Here is a 22027-nt window from a genome sequence, read left to right as displayed (position 1 = left end):
GATGCTACATTCAAAATAGAAAATACTTAACAAAAATGTGACTCTTTGTATCAACGGAAAATCTCTTTCTGAACAAGTAGTTTTGAGTAGTCTATCCCCATCCACATCCCTGTAGGCCAGGAAAGTGCTGACTCACCCACCAGCCTCGTGTTCCCCTCCCTTGCTTTCCTAAGAAGAAGAATCTAACCAGCTTTGAAAAATTTCATATATTAATGCATTCCCTGATGGCTCAGCAGTAAAGAATCTGCCTGCCAACATATGAGATGTAGGCGATGCAGGTTCAATCCCTGGGTTGGGAAGATCCCCTGGAGAAGGAAATGGCAACCCACTCCAGTATTCCTGTTTGGGGAATCCCGTGGGCAGAGGAGTCTGGTGGGCTACAGTCCATGGGGTCACAAAGAGTTGGATACGACTGGGCGACTAAACCACCCCCACATGGAATCAGGAGGAACAGAGATGCAAACATAGAGAACGCAGATGCAGATGCAAAGGGGAAGGGAAGGGAGGGACGAACTAGGAGAGTAGGACTGACATATATACACAGCCATTCGTAAAATAGCTAGCTAGTGGGAAGCTGTGTATAGCACAGGGGGTGCGGCTCCAGGCTCTGTGAGGACCTGGAGGGGTATAATGCAAGTGGGTGGGTGGGTGGGAGGTAGGCTCAAGAGGGGAGGGATATATGTATACATATAACTGATTCACTGCATTGTACAGCAGAAACTAACACAACATTGTAAAGCAATTATATTCCAATTTAAAAAAAAGTAGCCAAGCTCTGGTTCTGAAGACTATACTCTAGGCAACAAGGATTTAGACCATACTCCATATTCATACATAGACATTAACTGGTTGAAAATCCTAGCTAAGCCTTCAAAATAGAATTTTCTCTGCTTTAAATGTACTCTCCAGCTAGTAACCTGAGGTAATTATGTGAGAATTGTTATAACTAGCTAAGCCTCAGAAGGAATTTCTGAGTCTGCCTCTGTTTCCAAAAAGATCTATAGCAGGAAATTATGTTCTCACTTCGGTGAAGTATCTATGAAGGGCTGGTCTTCTCGATCCTTCCATTAGAATGAAATAGACAAGGTACTCCAGCCTCCTTCTCCTTCCAGAAGGGTGCCTACTGGAATGCAGCAAACCTCTACTCTCTCAGTCTAATGTACCACCTGCCACCCCCAGCTGTGATTTAAGCAGGTAAGCATATCCCCAAGATGGTATTCTTAACACTAGCTATGTTAATAATAGCAGCTTTCATTTATGGTATAATTTCAAAGGGCCAGAATTGTCCTAAGAACCTTGCCAACTTAAATCACTCACAACAAACTCTAGTGAGGTAAGACTGTCCCTATTTCGCAGCTAGGACAAATGAGGACAGGAGAGAGTGAGTCATCTGCCCAGGCCCAAGCAGCTGGTAAATGACAGAACCTGAGTGCGAGATTAGCTCTGGCTAAGTGAACATCTGTACCCCATACTTCTACCCAATGATGTTTCTCCAATGCTCTAACCTTTGTTTTCGGGAGAAAATGCATAATTCACTGTGCCCCCAAACCGCCTATCAACCTAATTTTGTCATAACCTGAGAAAAGAAGCAGATTTGTGAAATTTTCCTTTGCTCAAACCAAGCATTCAAATATCCAGAGTCTACAGCAGGTCACTGCCTCAGACAAGGAAAGAATTCAGTTCTGGAAGACTTGGTAGAAACCCCATATTTCTCCCCTCATCTGAGGCACAGAGGCACCTATGCAAATCAGCTTCCCCAGATCTGTCTTGACACTCTACATTTTCTCAAAGTATCCCACCAAAGTAAATGCTCCTGGTGTCTGTAGACCTCCATCTAAAAATTATTATTAATAAAAAGAATATGAACCATTTATATGAACTTCCCTGGTGGTACAGTGGTTAAGAATCCGCCTGCCAATTCAGGAGACATGGGTTCAGTCTCTCGTCCAGGAAGATCCCATAAGCCCAGGCACCGCAACTACTGAGTCTATGAGCCCCAGAGCCCAAGCTCTTCGACAAGAGAGTAGCCCCCACGCACCGCAAGTAGAGAAAACCCGCGTGCAGCAAGGAAGACCCAGCACACCCAAAAATAAATAAATAAATAAATAATCTTTAAAAACATTTATAATGTAGATAGAGGTCAAGATTTTGCCAAAACCCCCAAATTCTTAGAGAACTGAAAGCACAGCCTCCCTCTCTTTTGTGTCTCCCAAAACATTCAGGACAGAGTAGACTATAGGCCCTTTAATAAAAGCTTCCAGAATTCAAAGCTGAATGAGAGAATGCAGTGTTTGCCTACACAGATTGGGTCAATGTTAAAACCAAATTGAAAGAAAAGCAATAACAATGCTCTTGTACAGACTGAATGACTTTTGCTCTCAAATATGTTTCATGTAATGTATATAATGTATGCTTGTCTATTCTAGAGGCTGTAATACATGTGACGGTTAATATATATATATAATTATATATAAATATATATAGTTTATTTTATGATCAATCTGGGAAGACCCTTACGTACAATTATTCTAGCATGGTTCAGAAAAGCAAGTTCAAAGTAATTGAGAAAATTATTAGCAATGCTTGTCTTGATTTAAATCTCTTGGATAAAATTGTGTTCAGAATATATGCCACACAATTTCATAACCCAATGAACATATATGTTAAAAGTTGTACAACCTTTGAAAAATCACTCAAGGTCACAGTGGGGACCCTTGGTTTTACTTTGTGGTGGAGGTTAACTGTTTGAACTTGGACATGCCCTCCAATGTGTTTTCTTGTCAAATACCCTCTGGTTGTTATATTTCTTGATGTTTGCCCCTTTTTCACAAGAGGAATGCAGACTGGTGAACTCTTTGGCCTTCTGAGTAATAGATCTGGCTCACTTTCTACAAAACTAGTTACTGAATCAAAGGCTGATGTTATCTTCCCTAGCATTTTTTCTATAATGACATACAGGCGCTCCTCATTTTATCGTACTTTGCTTTACTGCACCTCAAAGATACTGCATTTTTGCAAACTGAACGTTTGTGGCAACTCCACATTGAGCAGATCCAGGGGCACTGTTTGTCCACTTTTCACTTTGTGTCTCTGTCACATTTTTCTAGTTCTCACAATATTTCAAACTTTTTCATTATTATCGTATCTGTTGTATTAATCTGTGATCAGTGATCATTGATGTGACTACTAAACTCACTAAGGGCTTAGATGATGGTTAGCACGTTTTTTAGCAATAAAGTATTTTTTAATTAAAGTGTGTACGCTGTGGTTTTAGACACAATGCTACTGCACATCTAAGAGACCATAGCATAGTGTACATAACTTTTAGATGTGCTGGGAAATTACGAAAGTCGTGTGACCTGCCTTATTGAACTATTCCACTGATGGCAGGGTCTGGAACCCAGTCCACAGTATCTCTGAGGTCTCCCTGTATAAAACGCCCTCTGACATTTGGACAGTCTTTAAGATATTTCGTTTGGCAGACATCAGTGACCCCTTCAGTATCCTACCCTCAAGCTCTTCCTCTTCCCAACTCAATTTGCTAATATATCTCTTAAAGCTGCTTTAAACATGAAGACAAATTAAATCTACCCATTGTAAAGAAATTGCACCAATATATGAGATATGAAAACATACGATGAAATCACTCTATGCCATTTTTAACTGCATCTCTTTACCTGCAGATCTCACAAGGTATTTGTCAGAGGAAAAAGAGAATGAGTGAAAGAAAGAACAAAGTGACAAAGAACAAATGAATAAAAGGAACAACACAGCTATGTTCACTACATTCGTTTCTTAAAGATTATAACTAGTAATACTCTGTATCACCCACTGTATTAGTATGCAGAACTTAATAAGAGAAAAATTCCACGGGAGTAAAATTATCATCAGTGGGAATTATTTTGGTCCTCAAATTCTGAGATAGAAGTGTTTTCCATTTAGGGATTGAAGGCAAAATTGATTTCCCTAGAGGACTACTTTGGGGCATCACTACCATTAGAGTGTGATCCTCTCTCAGCAGGAGAAGAGATATGCTGCAAGAGCATCTCCCAGTCAAAGAGTCACAGTCCAACACACAGTCTCTATAATCACCCACCTACATGAGCCCCAGAAACAGCCTCCCTGGCCCTACATTAATAATAATAATGCTGATATAATGAAATTAAGTATGCCCTAATAAATACAATTTTTAAACATTGGTCTTAATATCTCAGGCTTAACACTTTGCATGACAATAGGCTTTAAAATAGAATTAAAAAAAAAAAAAAGGGAGGCTCATCCTAGTAATATTCCTTAAAGTAGTAACTTATCCTCTAGTTTCCATTTGGCCATTGGATTTCTCAACAACTCCTAGCAAGGAAAAAAAAAAGGAAAAGTGTACAAAATATAAAAATATAATATCAAGAGAAAAGTGTGGTCACAATCAAACATTAAGAGCAGTGAAGAGGCAAGTAAGTGAATCATCGTGTCCATGAGTAATGCTGTGTCCATCTTCATACCTCTTGATGGATTTCCAGCACAGCAGAAGACTTCCTGACCGTGGTTACAGTGTGCAGCCTGGACACAGGAGAAGAAAAATGCAATTTAATATAACACACACACACATATTTGTATATATACACACAGTTATATGCACATAAATATGATGATGATGTCAAACTTGAGTACCATGAAGATTACTTGTACAAAACTTGAATTTCAAAGAGATGGGAAATAGTAATCAATTTAGAATATTCAAAGTCAAGAAATTCCTTGAGCAGAGCTTTCCAAAAGCAAGCCACTTGCTTAGAGCACATTTCCTGTGCCCTAGTGAGTTTCCCATCCTCTAGGACAAAATTCACTGCACGCAACCTACCACTCAGTTGGGCCCAGTGACTCACCCAGCTAAGGTGGTCAGGGGAGGCTTGATTACAAGCAGTGCCAGAGTTTGGGGCTTTGTTCTTTATCTTTACTAAGATATGAGGAATGTAGAATGCCTGGGTCCTTCACTATGCACCCCCAGAGTCTTCTGAACATGCCTATTCCATCTACAATTGGCCTTGCATCTGAAGTTTGGGTCACTTGTTACTGGTGATGAGTAGACTCACTGGGCCTTAGGTGAGGTGGAAGGCCTATGACTTCCTGAGCTGCAGTGGCAATGTCTTCCTTCCCCAGACTCTGGCTCACTGACTTTCAGTCATGGCTGTGTGTGTGAATCATCTGGTGGAAATAACCAACCTAACAACTGACACTTGGACCCAATCCAGAACAATTAAATCCAAATTTCTGCAGATGGGTCCAGGCAGCAGTATTCCTGCAAATTTCCCTGGTATCTCTAATACATAGCCAAGGTACAGAACCCCTGCTTACAAAATATGGGAGACTATTATGGATAATGTACCCCATGGACTGTAGCCTACCAGGCTCCTCCATCCATGGGATTTTCCAAGCAAGAGTACTGGAGTGGGCTGCCATTTCCTTCTAGGGGATCTTCCCAACCCAGGGATCGAACCTAGGTCTCCTGCCCTGCAGGCAGATGCTTTACCATCTGAGCCACCAGGGAAGCATTATGGATAATACAGTGCAGTGAATAATGACACTTTAAAAGGGACTCTTGGGCACATTTTCCCCTTCAGTTCATCAGCTGTTACTGAAATCTCAGGAAACCTCAATTCAGAGGGGGGAGAAATGAGTTAACATTTAATGAACCATTGCAATTACTCAAAATTTATTTCCACAATCTCATATTTAACACATTAGCTCTTTTATTTGAATTCAAAATATTTCCCAAGAGGATCTCCCAGTAGGAGTAAATACATTTTGGAGCTCAGAAAATGAAAGACCAAGGATAAAATAAATTCAGTTTAATTCAGTTGAATTATTCTGGTAGTACATGAACCATTCTGGACTGGTTTCCCATCATGACACCTTACTCTATAGTCCTCCACATTACCTATTTTCTTAGCCTCTTAATAAAAACAAAGACAAATAAAGACTCCTTTTGTGTGTCTTCTTTGGAAAGCTAAAAAGAAAATTCTAGTGGCCACTTCTCCATCTTCTAGCTCTCCCCCAAAATAGATCTTTCTAGAATGTGAAACTCATCACACCTCTTCAGCATTTCTTCCCTGATGATGCTCCAACCTCTAGAATCCAAGGCTCCACCCTGTTTTATCACCAGTAACTGATTTTTCCACCAAAAGCTGAAATTCTGGAGTAAGGAAGGAATCCTTGTCTTCCTCTATATTTCATATAAATGGCTAATAGGAGCAGGTGAATGGAGTTCTCTCTTGCCTGGCTGATTTTTCCAAAGGTTTGTGGCCCTTAGTCACTTTCTTCCACATAAATTTTTTTCTCCTTTTATTTTGGGGTGTTGAATATTTATGTGCTACACTTGTGAGCAAATATACAGAACACAGAGTCAGTCTGAAGCAAAATTACTAGGCACGTGAAATTTGCCTTCAGCCATGCCTGTCAAATTCCCATCTCCTTCAGAAGAAAAAGTGCCTCACTAATTTCTCCCACAACTGCTCTATTAAAACTATTCCCTCCATCTGCATTCATAATAGTATTAATAGCTGATGAGGGCAAAGTGACATTACATCCAAAGTAGATGCATTTTAGCGTTTGAATTCAGGCTTCCCTGGTGGCTCAACCGGTAAAGAATCTGCCTGCAATGTGGGAGACTTAGGTTGGGAAGATCCCCTGGAGAAGAGAGAGGCTACCCACTCCAGGATTCCAGAGAATTTCATGGACTGTATAGTCCATGGGGTCGCAAAGAGTCAGACACAACTGAGTGACTTTCAGTTCATTTCGTTCAGTTCAACAGAGACCAGCAATGTGGAAAAAAAAGAACACTAACCCCACCTAGCTCTTTTTACATGGGCATTTTCTGTAATTACTAAACTTGAAAGATGAAATCCTAGGTCGTCCCAATCCTAGACTCTGAGTAGTTCATTTTTCCCAAAGATATAGTTGTTGTTTGGGATTTCCCAGGCAAGAATCCTGGAGTGAGTTGCCATTTCCTTTTCCAGGGGATCTTCCCGACCCAGGGATTGAACCTGCATCTCCTGCATTGCAGGTGGAGTCTTTACCACTGAGCCAAAAAGGAAGCCCTATAAATAGCAAAATCCTTCTTAAACCGTGGTCTCCTACCTCCACGTTGTGTAGTCCTTCCCTTAGACCACAGCAGCACTGACAACACTGCCTTTTGTTTTGTGCCTTTTAAATCTATTTTATTTGATGTTGTACCTACGTGCTAAGGCAATTCTGGGTCAAAACATTTGTCCCTTGTTCAAGCACAGTGAAAGATCAGGGTCAAAACCCACATCTTCTCATTAGTCCCACCTTTTTCCGCTGCTCCATACTCACTCAAGGAAAATGAAAACTATCTGGACCTCAAATGAGTAAGAATTAAGGGGCCTTCTCAACATTCCTCACCTCAGACCTTGAATTTGGGGCCTGTCCCACATTCGAAGAAGACTATCCCTGATTGAATACAGAAGATGACCAACTCACTGCTGACTCAGTCTGAGCCTTTCCAGCCTTTCGGAAAAATGATGTTGGATCCCCAAACTCACTGGTCCGTTGTGTAACAGAAGATGTAAACCAGGACATCAAAATCACAAAATGTAGGAGAAGGGAGTACAAAAATGTAGATTTTTTTCTTGTTTAATTTTTTAAAAATTATACTGTGACTTAAGGATCCTTTCAGAAAGTGGGATAATTAAAAGCAACACAGTAGTCATAGCACAAAATAGTATTAATAATAAGAGTTAACATTAAAAATGTAGATCTTTCAGAACGTGTTTGAACTTGAGTGAATATCAGTTTAAAGCAAGTATCAGTAGATATACATATAACCATGTGTGTGTGTGTTAGTCACTCAGTTGACTTTTTGTGACCCCATAGACTGTTGCCCACTAGGCTCCTCTGTCCATGGGATTCTCCAGGCAAGAATACTGGAGTGGGTTGCCATTCTCTGCTGCAGGGGATCTTTTCAACCCAGAGATCACACCTGCATCTCCTGTGTCTCCTGCATTGCAAGCAGATTCTTTACCATCTGAGCCACCAGGCAAGCCCAGGTATGACTACAGATGTAGTTTAAGCAAGAATCAACATGCTTGACTTCTGAAGCCCAATAGACCTTCGCCTTCCTAAAACCTCTGTGTCCTCATCTGACAAAGAGAAGGAATCATATGGGGTTTTTGTGAAAATAAAGAAACTGGCAGAGGTTAAAAATGTCATCTCCCCTTCCTTTGCCTGTCCAAATCATACATCTTAGTTAACAGAAGAAATATCCCAAACAAGACACTCCTTTATGTTGTGAAAAGTTAATTTGGGATCAATGACATGTGGCACAGTACTCTTGGAGTGAACTGAATCTGGTTCCACATAAGGAAGATGATGGATGCTCAAATGGGCATAGCTCCGTATCTTAGCTGCTCCACAATAAAAAACCGAATCACTGCTCTCACCCTCTACTCCTGTTGTCCAACTCCTCCATATCTGATTACTTGATTTCAGGAATTTTGGCGAACAGAAAATAAAGTCCTTCTCACATTCATCCTAAGTGATGAGCTTTAACCCTAAGAAGGCAGCATGTCCTGGTGGCTTGAACCCCACGGAATTCTGAAACAAAGAGGGTGTCATTCATTTCCAGCTTCTGAAATTTTACCTGAAGTCTTCCAAAGATTTCTTCTTGGTGGCCTTCAAACCACCAGTTTGGCAACAGGCAAATTTGTAATCAATGACCTGGTAAATGATGGGGTTGTACATTGCTGCTGATTTTGCCAGGAGGGTTGGCACCACAGAGAGTTGTATGGGGATGGAGTCTGGCCGTCCAAAAGCTGACCACACAGAGACCACTGCATAAGGAATCCAGGCAATCAGGAAGCCAGCGCAAATCAACATCGCCACCTGGTGAGGGAAAGCGACAGAGAACAAAATCGAGACACCTGGTGGAAATGATGGGGGGTGGGGAGGAGCAGGTAGTCTATTCACACCTAAGGAAGTCTATCTATCATTTTTTCGTTTATCTTGCCAGTGGGAATCATATCATATGGATTTCTGAGATATTCAGCCAGAAAAAGTAATGACTATTCTTACCCTATTCACTGCATTCTCCACTCCAGAATTTGAACGTACCCAAAAGACCCAATGTTTGACCCTATAAAAGCTGTCAGAATGTGCCCACATGGAGCAGGAAAAGCATGCTAAAAAGACATCTGTGCACCTGAAATTTCCAGACTTCTCAACCCACGTTCACTTGGAAACTAGATGAAGAATATGTTCACCTTGATGAAATTTTAAATCACCCACATTTGCCTCGGGAAACTTAGAAACTCTGCCTTTGTTTGAAATTCTAATAGGAATCTTCTTCAGAGATTTCTATGAAATGTAATTTCCTTCGGCTCAAGTTTTTCTCAAGTCTGAGGCTCAGGTAGTAGAAATCCACTTGCTACAGAGGAAAAGAGAGTCAGTGAGTTCAAACCAAAGTGACACAGTTGTATGAAGTGAGACTTTTCCAGCAAGTATTTTTCTCTTTCACCAAATTATATTTACCTTTAGGAACCTCTTAACTTTTAGATCAAAGAATAGTTAGAGATAAGGTTTAACCCACCCTGACTAGCTCCTCACTACCTCCAATTCAGTCTCTTTAAGAATGTAGTCTGACCCTATAGGTTATCCCACTTGAATCCAACAAATCTTTTTAGCAAGTATTTGTGTGAGATACTGTGTAGGTTCTATGGGGACACCAGCAGGCTTTTGCGCCTTTGCTCCATCCCTCTACGGCAGTCCCCAACCTTTTTGGCACCAGGGACCAGTTTCATGGAAGATTATCTTTCCAGGGACCGGTGAGGGGAATAGTCTCGGGACGATTCGAGCACACTTACATTCACTGTGCACTTTATTTCTATTACTATTACAACAGCACCACCTCAGATCATCAGACGTTAGATCCCGGAAGTTGAGGACCCCTTCTCTAAAACACAAACAACGGCTCAACAAAGCTGAATATGGTTTAAGTGCCAGCTTGGAGGAGTACAAAATTACATGCTACAGAGAAAAGTAAGAAACAGTCTCAGGAGGAAGCTGGGATACAACCTACACATTGGCAAGTGGAAATAAAGAAACATGAGGCCAGCACAAGCAAAGGCAAAGACGGGCATGTGTGAGGTTTGTACAGGACCTAGTGAGCTATTTGCTTTGGTGTATGAGAAAACACAACGGGAGATCAGACTGGAAAGAAAGATAACATCCCCGCCCTCAGGGGTCTGTATAACCTACTACTGAGCTTGCACTGAATTCCATGCGTCTGAAAACATTAGTAGGATTTTGGGCAGGAGACATATGAGAGGCGTGTTTAGGAAGATTAACCCATAAAAGAAAATGCGGCTGGAAAACATAGGAAGCAGAAAGGTCATTGTTTATTCATTCAGCCAACAAGCATGACTGAGCATCTCCTGCATGTTTGTGTTGAGGATAAAACAATGAACAAAGCAGATACAATCCCTCCTCACCTAGAATTTCCATTCTGAGCAGGTTTGTTAAGGCAATAAGCTAAACAAGAAACAAGAGGGATCTTAATGAGAGTTCTTTAGACTTGAAAAGGAAGTCCAAGCCTTGGGTTTTATTTTAATCTAGAGCTATTTCAGGCCCTAGGTGAGAGGTGACCTAACTTCAAAGCTTCCTTAAACTGTTATCTACTAGACTATTCTTTCTGTAAAATGGATAATGAAATATACTCAAACATGCCCTCTGTGTGATGAAGATCTGGTGTTGTTCACTTGTATTTATTTTCCTGTTTCCCTTGTACTTTTGATTAGCACTGCCAACATCCCTTCTGCCTTGTACAGTCTTTTATGGAGTTTGTGTCATAGGAATTACATGAGCCTGGTCTAACCAATGGACTGCGGGCTCCTGGCTACAGTCATAGGAACAAGGTTGGACTTTTGACTATAAACAGCATAATCAGATCCACCTTGGGATTTCATAAGGCAGTTTTAGGAAAAGTCAGCCTTCCTTATATCTTTGAGCTCCCTACAGCCCTGGGAGGATGAGAGGATGGAGCTATTTGAGGTCAGGTGACTGCAGCCATGAAATTAAAAGATGCTTACTCCTTGGAAGGAAAGTTCTGACCAACCTAGATAACATATTCAAAAGCAGAGACATTACTTTGCCAACAAAGGTCCGTCTAGTCGAGGCTATGGTTTTTCCAGTGGCCATGTATGGATGTGAGAGTTGGACTGTGAAGAAGGCTGAGTGCTGAAGAATTGATGCTTTTGAACTGTGGTGTTGGAGAAGACTCTTGAGAGTCCCTTGGACTGCAAGGAGATCCAACCAGTCCATTCTGAAGGAGATCAGCCCTGGGATTTCTTTGGAAGAAATGATGCTAAAGCTGAAACTCCAGTACTTTGGCCATCTCATGCGAAGAGTTGACTCATTGGAAAAGACTGATGCTGGGAGGGATTGGGGGCAGGAGGAGAAGGGGACGACAGAGGACGAGATGGCTGGATGGCATCACTGACTCGATGGACATGAGTGTGGGTGAACTCCAGGAGTTGGTGATGGACAGGGAGGCCTGGCGTGCTGCGATTCATGGAGTCGCAAAGAGTCGGACACGACTGAGCAACTGAACTGAACTGAACTGAACCACTTCCTCTTTCAGCCCCCAGACCCTCATTTAAGAAGTAAAATAGGGACTTCCCTGGTGGTCCAGTGGTTAAGAATCTGCCTTCCAATGCAGGGGATGTGGGTTCAATCCCTCATGAGGGAACTAAGAGCCCAGATGCCACAGGGCAACTAAGCCCTTGCACCACAACTAGAGAGACGCCTATGCACAGGAACGAAGAGACTGCAAGCCACCACGAGGACCTGATGCAGTTAAATAAATAAATACTTTTTAAAAGAAGTAAAATAACAGTTCCCATCAATAAAGTCACAACAAGCTGGTGTGGAGGATCAAGGATGAGGAATGAGATACCAAATGTTTTCTTGATAGTTAAAGCCGCAATATTTGTGCATGCTTTTTTGTTTCTGAAATTCAACTGGAAAAGTTTTCCTTATAACAAAGTCATCTCTGCACATGTGTATTTCAATATGCTTTTGCAGACCTGAGCTATTGTATGCAGGAAATGGTCTGTACCCCTCAGTCTTCTTGACCTGTGGAACAGCCTGTCAGTAGGGTGCGCTTGCCCTGGGAACCCCATATTTGTCAGGTGTCTCAAGGAGGAAGCATGAGAAATCCACCAGAAAGTCTCAGGTTCTAAAGTTCTACCCAAAAAGTTCAGGCTCATCTCTAAATATTAACAGCAGCAGAGAAAAACCTCAGCAATATCCATTTTGCTGTGACAATCGAAATCCCAAGCAGATGAATCAAATGAGAGCAGACCTCGTGGACATCCTGAAGCCCCGAGTTAGGGTCCTGGACCAAAATTCTCACCTGTGCTCAGCAGTTATCAAGGAGACCTAAAGCACACGTGCAACTCTCCAGCTTGCTTGCTTTCCCATCCTTCTACAGAAGCTTACTCAGGAGAGATGGTATTTGGTTTGGTCTGTGTGACTTTTTTTGTAAATGGACTGGATGCCTCAAAGCTCACAGTGAGGGTCTTTTTTTTTTTTCTCCTAAATCCCCAAATAAACAATAACAATATAAATAAAGCTTGCTTTCGCAGATGTCTGGAAACTTAACATAGCTCCATCCTTTTTCCTTTGGTGAGTCATAAGATGGTTTCACAGTATCTCAAAAGCTGTTTTCTGTGTTGCTGCCAAAGGCATTGACAAAAAATAGACTAGCTCTTAGTCCATAATATTTTCTACATTTTACATATTTCCTGTTTTTATGGGCATGTGCAATGGAGAACAGTAAAGACTTAAGACATTTGCATTTTGTTATCCTTTTTAAAAGAGAGAAGAGAATTAAAATATACCAAAGCTTTTAAATACATAGCAAATGAACCCATGTGGTTTTCCTGAGATTTGAATAAAGCTAAATACTTTAAATTGAATGACTAGAAATCAAGTTTTGAAGTAGAAAGAGGGGAAAAAACTTAGATCTTAAAGTACTGCATAATGTTACTTATGTTTTTGAAGTGAACATGCAGTGAACACGAGGCACAATCATTTTCTATAACCTTCTCATGTCAAAATATACTCTACAAAATGTTAAACATTGAAATATTAAATGTTAAAGTTACTTTAGGAGAGACTACAAAAATTTGCAAAACTTTCATGTGACAGTTTTCCCAGAAATTTTTTTGTCTTTGTTTAATTTGTTACAATATTGCTTCTGTTTAATGTTTCGGCTTTCTGACTGTGTGGCATGTGGGATCTGAGCTCCCCAAACAGGGATCAAACCCGCACCCCATGAATTGAAAGGCGAAGTCTTAACCACTAGACTGCCAGGGGAGTTCCTCCCCAAAACTTTCTACTTAACTTGGAGCACATTTAATCTTCCCACCAGTCTGCTCTTTACTTTTCACATTTCTAAATGTGTCTTCATTTCTATTTTCCAAAATTTCTCTCCCAAATATCTGTAAACCAGTTCTAATATAGGCACCTGTACCATCAATCTCTTCTAAGTTGTTTATTTTTTAATTGCTTCATTTTTATCACTGTCTTTTGGTTCACTGAGAGAGGAGTAAAACTTCAAATTCTTAAATTAGACCGTTTTTGTGGGAGGAAATTCACAGAATATGTGTTTAGCTTCTACAAAAGAATCACACATCTGCAACCCAGTTGATTTTAAATATATCTTGCTGCAGAGGACCAAGAAATATACCGGTATGTTACAGCTATGGTTCAAGCTGGTATTAAGTGCCACACAAGCAAAACTGCCCACCATGGATCAATTCCAGTGAATTAACCAGTTAAAGCAAGAATAAAATAGGGATGAAAAAGCTTTATAAGGCTCTACCTCTGACACCAGTGTATCTGAGACATTACAGCAGAGGAGTTTTCCAAGAAGGAAAGTCCTCTGTCCTGTCTGTGTGTGGAGGCAGCGTGGAATAGTGGGAGAGTCTGACATGGAGGTGGGTTTCCCAAGTGGCGCAGGGGTAAAAAATCTGCCTGCCAATGCAGGAGACACAGGAGACTCAGGTTCAAGCCCTGGGCCAGGAAGATCCCCTAGAGGAGGAAATGGCAACCCACTCCCAGTATTTTTGCCTAGAAAATTCCATGGACAGAGGAGACTGGAGAGATACAGTGCATAGGGTTGCAAAGAGTCAGACACGACTGAGTAACTGAGCACACACACACACACACACACACACACACACACACACATTCTGACATGGAAGTGCTCAGAGGTTTGGATTCCAGTCCCCATTCATCTCCACCGAGCACTGTGAGGGAATCCCTGACTCTCAAGCCCTGCCACCTTAGTTCCTTCCACCAGGCTCCTTTGCCCAGATATAAATAAGACTTCAGCCAACACTTGAAGCTGCATGCTACCTTGGATAACAAAATAGATAAGGAGATGACTTGATGTGGAAGTGTAGGCTTAGAGTCAGGGCCAACGAGATGGCATAAATTCCCCACCATGAACGAGGCTGAATCACATTCCGGAACCAGCTAGACAAAGAAATTTCAGTGGCTGGGATGAGATCAGGTCCCAAGAAGAGAAATCACCACATCTGTGCATTGAAAGACGGGGCAGGGAGAGGGTGCCACCTGCCAACAGAAAGCCTACAGTTGGCAGGAGCACAGGCAGGATCAGATCTGGTTTTTCTCTTTTGGGTCTAGCCAGCAAATATATGGATTTGTTCCCAACAAGAGGGGAAAATGATATTAAAAAATAGCACTGCAGTGATAAATGCCAGTTGTGAGGCTACAGTCCTCCACATGTGGGCAGCCTGCCATTGAGAGATGGCACAGAGGGAGCTGGAAAATGGTGACCTACCTTCCTTGGCGCTCTATTCCCTCATCTATACAAAAGCGGGGTAGTAATATTTCGCTTTCACATCACCTTTAAGAAATTAAGTAACTTGACCACTCCAAACACGTCTAATTTGAGTTTCCTCTTTCCTTCTATTTCATCAGCAGAATGATGACAAAGGCCAACTGTCTCAGGCCCACCTTCATACACTGATAAAAAAAATTTCTTTCTGAGAGCCCCGATACCTCTGTTATTTGTAAGCCCTGGTCGCACTCCAACTAGAAAATATTAATTCATACTTTTTTTAAAAAATGTAGAAGAAAGAGCAGGATTCTTCACTTCCCAATTGCCGTTTTCTCAAATCTTGAAATACCACTACTCCATAAACAAGCGAAAGCTGTGACCAGAAGCGGCGGATGTAAATTAGGTCATGTCACCCTGCGCATCTGTGTTTGGGGCTCTGAGTCTAAAACTGAACATAATATTCCCTGACGAGGCAGTGGCTGGCTTACAGAACAGAACATACAGATTTCTAAACACCTAGTTCAACCAAACAAGGGAGACCTCACTATTCACTCTAGATGAACCGAGGCCTCCGAGGCGGGGTTACTGCTACTCAGAGGGCAACGCATGCACAGTCCGAAGGCCCAGAGATATTAGCAATTGAAAGCTATTTCTGCAGACTTTTAAACCACCCAACCACGCTAGCTATTTCCATAGCAATCCTTTTTGTCTTTCTTGGCTGTCACTCAACAGAGTCCCCCAAAAGCTGCCTCCTAGAACCTCCTCGTGGGATTTCAGGGACAAAGGAGCCCAGATCCCACTAGGAGGAAACAGCTCCCTGGGCAGGTCAGGGAGGCCTGAGGACAGCCTGGAATTTCACGGAGCAGAAGCTCTGGGCTCCAGCCTCCACTGGGCCCCCATCACCCTTCTGCCTTCCTGTCTCCACAGACATCATTCTCTCGGTCCTCTCACCCAAACCCCAGAATCGCGCACCCAGAAGCTACCTTGCAACACCCAGCCCACCCCCTCCACCCCCACCAATGCACACACGGGGCCACCAAACACAGGGGTCCCAGCAGGAATTCTGTTTACCTGGACAATGTCATCTGACCCAGCCCTGATCTGGTCACTGATACTGCGCAGCTTGTTACTGATACTGTGTATCTAGTTACTGATACTGTGCATCGGCTCTCAGGGTTCAAGCTGCACACGGCTGCCACTCTGACATCTGGGGCCAGGAGCCTGCCTCATTTGGGAGGCCACGGCACAGTGGCAGGGAGGACACACAGGGGACCTGAGGGTGGCACCAAGTTCCCCAGCTGGGCTCCGTGGGCAGCATCGCCCACTTGCCCAGCACTGAGCTGAGCTCCCTGTACTGTATAGTAGGCTCCCAAGAGCATCTGTTTTACACATGAGAGTGTGTATATGTCAATCCCAGTCTCCCAGTTCACCCCTCATTCCCTGTTCCAACCATGTCCACACATCCATTCTCTTGAGGCATGGTATTAAGTCCTAGGGGCACAAAATGAACCAAAAGACATGACTGTTACCCTCATGGGCCTTACTGACTAGTAGCAAAGACAGACATTGACTAAAGGGTATGCAATTGCAAATTACTTTTAAATTGTGGCAAATTCTAATAGGATTTGTACATTTGTACAAGCAACAATGAAACATTTATACAGGAGAACTTGAATTCAACTCAGAGACTGCTTCTATGGGAAAAAACATTTAAGCTAAGAACAAGTAAGAAGAACCAGAGAAAAGGAATTCATTAATTAGTTTTAAAAAGAAATACAATTCAGCTTTCCCACCAACTGCCCTCAGAGTCCACATGGGGGTCCTCTGACTCTGCACCCTCAGTAATAAATAACATTCAATGAGCAATACTGAAGAGAAGCCTTTGAAGGAAGCAGAGGTTTTTGAGTTTTAAAAAGACTTCAGGGACTCCTGAAGTGGTCCAGTGGTTAAGACTTCTTGCTCCCAATGCAGGGGGCATGGGTTCAATCCTTGGTCAGGGAACTAAGATCCCATATGCCACCTGGCACAGCCAAAAAAAAACAAAGTTATCTTAAAAAGTCTTCACAGTCAATGTGAAAAAAAAAAAAAACAAAGCAAAACAAAATACCTCCTTGGGCATAAAAGGGACAGAGGCCCTCAAGCCAGGGGTCAAGAGAACAGTTAACATTGATCAAGGTAATTATGTTAACACAGAGTATTCAATTATTTGTCATCCCAGCAATCCTGATTAAGCATCTCACAGACGCCAAGCACTGGAGAACTAGAGCAAATAGCACTTGCCCTCATCCAGCTACTGTCTTGTAAAAAAGAGCCACAAAGCTGTGTCATTCAAAAAAGGGAACGTGCGACTTCCCTCATGGTCCAGAGGTTAAGACTGAGCTCCCAGTGCAGGGGCCGTGGGTTCAATCCATGGTAGGGAAAGTTCCACAGGCCACAGAGAGTCACCAAAACAAAAGCAAACAAAAGTGGATATGCCAAGTGCTCTGATGGGCCACAGCAGAGGGACTTCAACAAGCCAGGAGGGATCAGAAAGGTTTTCTGCTAGAAATAAGAGACATTAAGAGACATCCAGGTGTCCACAGGATCTAGATATTAACTATAGGCCTGGGATATTGTGGATAATCTGTGTATTGTGTACATGCTCAGTCACTTAATTGTGTCCAACTCTTTGTGACGCTATGGACTGTAGCCTGCCAGGCTCCTCTGTCCGTGAGATTTTCCAGACAAGAATACTGAAGTGGGTTGCCATTTTGTCCTCCAGGGGATCTTCCCAACCCAGGGATCGAACCCACATCTTCTGCGTTGGCAAGAGGAATCTTTACCACTGAGCCACTGGGAAAGCCCTCAGTGTGTGTCAAGTGAATAAATATGAGGTACCAATATACACAGCATAGTAATATACAGAAAAATTCATCAAAACTTCTCTTATTTCCTTCCTGTTACCCTACCATCCCCTTTGTTAAAGCAGCAGCACAAGTGTTCACTGCAACAGCAGAAAGGTTTTTACAAGCAGAAATGCCCAAAGAAGTAAAACATTCACTTCTCAGCCTCCGAATTTCAAAATAGACATTTGAAACTTACAAGAAAGGAAACAGTTGAGAGAAAAGGGTTTCGAGTGTGACAAAAATGACTTTGAGTATTTACTATCAGAGACGTGTAAGACTAGAGGCATTAAGCGTACTTACTGTGTGCACATGTCAAAGGGATGTACATGGATTTAGGAGCCAGTTTTCCAAGCCCACAGTGAGTCAAGGGCCTGTAGCTCTTAGCAAGGGAGAACCTCAGAGGAGCTAGTAACTGACCTTGAGAAGCTGTCCTGAAAATACTCCACTAAACTAAGCACAGGGAGGAGCAATAGACTCTCAATACATTTGCAAGAGCAGAAAGCTCATGCCTCACTTCCTAAGGTGCCAGCCAAGCTCCCAAAATCCACTCTGTGGGTTGCCACGGAAAGATGGGGAAGTAGCTCAAATTTCTAATGCGCCCAAAGAGCCCTTAACAGTTGAAAGAGATAGGATGCAAAGTGACCTATGACAATGGATGCCTGAGGCCAGAAGGAGCCAGGGTCAATAAATTGACAACAACCAAACCAAGAGCCCCACCCACGGGTCCTACAGAGTCACAGAGACCTCTCTGGAACTTACGTAGAGTCTAGGAAGAGGCGGAAAACCTGATTCAACTGAATTTATCCTGATCCTGTAATGTTGTTTGTTTTACAAGGTCAAAGGCAGGCATAAAAATGAGATGGTACTGTGTCGTAGGAATACAAAGAGGTGTTTTGTTTTGTTTTGTTTTGTTCGTTTCTTTGTTTTTTGTTTTTCACTTTGCACACCTTTGCAATTTTGGTAATCTGTGAAATTTCACCCTGCTATAAAAGTCTGGCAAAACCATTTTTTAATTAATCAGAAGGAAATTATAATATGGAGAAAAGTTTATAGCTAGAACATCCATATTTAAGCTGATGAGATCAGACTGGCAAAATGTAGGCCTAGATAATTACCCACCTAGAAATAATTAGAGGACATCAAAAATGAATGATTTTGATCCCATAATGCAGTGAAGTGGCCTTTAAGTAATAAGCTTTTAGACCAAGCCATTCTGGAGATCAGAGAGCGCCAAGCGAACAAGCAAACCCCTGATCCCAAGAGGTAGTTGAATGAGGACAAGGTTTCTAAAATTATGAAAAGGTCCAGTGAAGGTTTTTCTACTTATTTTTACTCGGTACAAAAAAAAAAAAAAAACAGGATAAAAATTAAATAGTATTTTAAAACAGCTTAAATTTAGTAGAGAAGGTGCCACAGTAGAAAGATGTGTTTATTTTTCAATATGGGTTCAACTGTGACAATATTTTTGCACAAATGAGAATAATTAGTGATGTATTTTTAGATTATATTGATACAGACATTATATACACAAATGAACTATAGATGTAATACATAATATTACATGTGTTAAGTGTCAGTCGTGTCCGACTCTTTGCAACCCCATGGACTGTAGCCTGCCAAGCTCCCCTGTCCATGGAATTCTCTAGGAAAGAATACTGGAGGAGTGGGTTGCCATCCCCTTCTCCAGGGAATCTTCTCGATCCAGGGATTAAACCCAGGTCTCCCACGTTGCAGGCAGATTCTTTACCATCTGAGCCACCATGGAAGCCCAATATATAATATGGACATCATATATAATATAGTATCATTTAGAATACATGTTAGAAACTACATATAAAATAAAATCATATACATACATGCCTACAGTTTTCATTTAGCATCACTTTGGTTAATCCGGTCTTGGTGAGTCTGACTATTTGGTCTACTTAGCGCAGGTTAAGGAGAATGATAACAATACGTCAAGTTTGGGATTGACATATGCACACCACTATATTTAAAACAGATAACCAACAAGGACCTACTGTATAGAACAGGGGACTCTGCTCAAAAGTCTGAAATAAACTAAATGGGGAAAAAAAATTGAAAAAGAATAGATACATATAGATGTATAGCTGAGTCATTTTGCTATACACCTGAAACTAACACAACATTGTTAATCAATTATACCCCAATATAAAATTTTAAAAAATTATATAAAAATAAATACAAAAAACAATGCATTAAACAGTGTACACTGTGCTTGCATGTGTATGCATAATGAGCTTCAGAAATTCTAACGAGCTGCCTACCCTCAAGAGTACACAAAGAACCAAATTCTAGAATGTTGGTAAAAACTGACTGTTAGTAGGTTGAGCTGAGGAATTCAACTAACGGGAGAGAGGCTGATGAGTAACAGACTCAGAGAAACAGGAGAAGGACCTTATGGGTTGGTGGATCCAGACTCACTGCTCAAGAGCAGCCAAACGTCTCAAAGCCAGTAACCCTGAGAGATGGAAAGAGGAGAGGATGTCATGTAACATCTCAGTAGCTTCATGACATGCCACACCACAGGGCTGCAAGGTTAACTGAGATCAGACACCCATGTGACAGACATTATCTTGTTCCCTGGGCATACCTCCACGAACTATTGAAAACAAACACTTTATCTCTTTTGTATTCACCCAGTTTCTAGAACAATGTATGCATGCTAGTTGCTTCAAGTCAAGTCTGATGCTTTGCAACCCTATGAACTGTAGCCTGCCAGGCTCCTCTGTCCATGGGATTCTCCAGGCAAGAATACTGGAGTAGCTTGCCATGCCCCCCTTCAGGGGTTCTTCCCAACCCAGGGATCAAACCTGTGTCTCTTATGTCTCCTGCATTGGCAGGCAGGTTCTTTACTACTACTACTCGTGCCACCTGGGAAGCCCTCCTAGAACAATACTTGGTACCAAGTAAGATTTGGATGAAATGAAATCCACATTTAACTTGGATTAATTTATTGGCATTAATTTTTTTTTTTTTTTTTTTTTGGCATCACAGACAGGAGCTAAAGGAAGAATGGGAAATGAGGATCTTAATTCACGATCCTGCATTTACGGAAATATTTTTCTTACTTAACACCTGATTATAAGCTAGAAGTACATCATGATTCCTGATGCTGCATTTTTGTCCAGCATCTATTTTTAGGTTACTTTTGGCTCTATTTTAAGGTTATGAGTATAGATTTAGAATGATGAAAACTTCTCTCAGACTGCCTCCTACTCAAATGTGGAGTTTAGGGAGTAGAGATCAACTGGAACCATCAAGAATCTCTAGCTCAAGAGAATTCACTGGTGGTCCAATCCCTGGTTGGGGAACTAAGATCCCACAAGCCATGTAATGAGGCCAAAAAGAAAATAAAAGAAAAAACTCTAGCTCACACTGTGCAACAAATAGGTCCTTGCATGACACTAAGAACTCTGAAATGGGGGAAGAAAACTATTATTTAGACAAAAGTTTTGACTTAATAGGAAGCTACCTGTGGTCTGGAGGGAGCTGTGTTATTCCAGGTTCCTGAGGCTAGCAGTCTCCAGGGTAGGTTGTAAGGAAACTTGAAGATGGTTATCAATCAACATGATGGATTGGGATACCAGAAGGATTAGAACTTCAGTGATTTTTTTTTTTGACCCCACCATGAAGAATGTGGGATCTTAGTTCCCCAACCAGGAATTCAACCCACATTCCCCACACTTGAACCTTTGGAGTCTTAACAACTGAACCCACAGGGAAGTCCTTACATCAATTTTTATCTTTCAAATATAAGATAGAAACTAGAGTGTGCCAATATTAAAAACACCGCTTGGTGAAAAGACAACCCTCAGAATGGGAGAAATAGTAGCAAATGAAACAACTGACAAAGGATTAATTTCCAAATTATACAAGCAGCTCATACAACTCCCTGGTGGCTTAGACAGTAAAGCATCTGCCTGAAATGCAGGAGACTTGGGTTCAACCCCTGGGTCAGAAAGATCCCGTGGAGAAGGAAATGGCAACCCGCTCTAGTACTCTTGCCTGGAAAATTCCATGGATGGAAGAGCCCAGTGGGCTACAGTCCATGGGGTGGCAAAGAGTCAGACACGACTGAGCGACTTCACTTTCTTTTCATTTTCGTACAACTCAATACCAGAAAACCAAACAACCCAATCAAAAAGTGGGAAAAAGACCTAAACAGACATTTCTCCAAAGAAAACATACAGATGGCTAACAAACACATGAAAAGATGCTCAACATCGCTCATTATTCAGTT

The 22027-nt window shown here is 41.8% G+C and overlaps 1 protein-coding gene across 1 annotated transcript in view; it reads right to left on the bottom strand.

Moving 5' to 3' along the window:
* Positions 1-4376: 4376 nt before the first annotated feature.
* The window catches only part of OPN5 (opsin 5), a 32480-nt gene continuing 14829 nt past the window's right edge, over positions 4377-22027 (bottom strand). The window contains exons 5-6 of the mRNA XM_086370728.1: positions 8654-8895; positions 4377-4557 (exon numbers count right to left, since the gene is read on the bottom strand). Coding sequence (XP_086226854.1) covers positions 4494-4557; positions 8654-8895 — 306 coding nt within the window. The 3' untranslated portion in view covers positions 4377-4493. The remainder of the gene's footprint in view (positions 4558-8653; positions 8896-22027) is intronic.

Source organism: Bos grunniens, chromosome 23 (genome assembly GCF_055505025.1).
Source record: "Bos grunniens cultivar Pamir isolate PY7600 chromosome 23, Bosgru_T2T1.0, whole genome shotgun sequence".
Taxonomy (NCBI): Eukaryota; Metazoa; Chordata; class Mammalia; order Artiodactyla; family Bovidae; genus Bos; species Bos grunniens.
The sequence above is the reverse complement of the archived record's forward strand: the minus strand, read 5'-3'. Positions and strand labels throughout refer to the sequence as shown.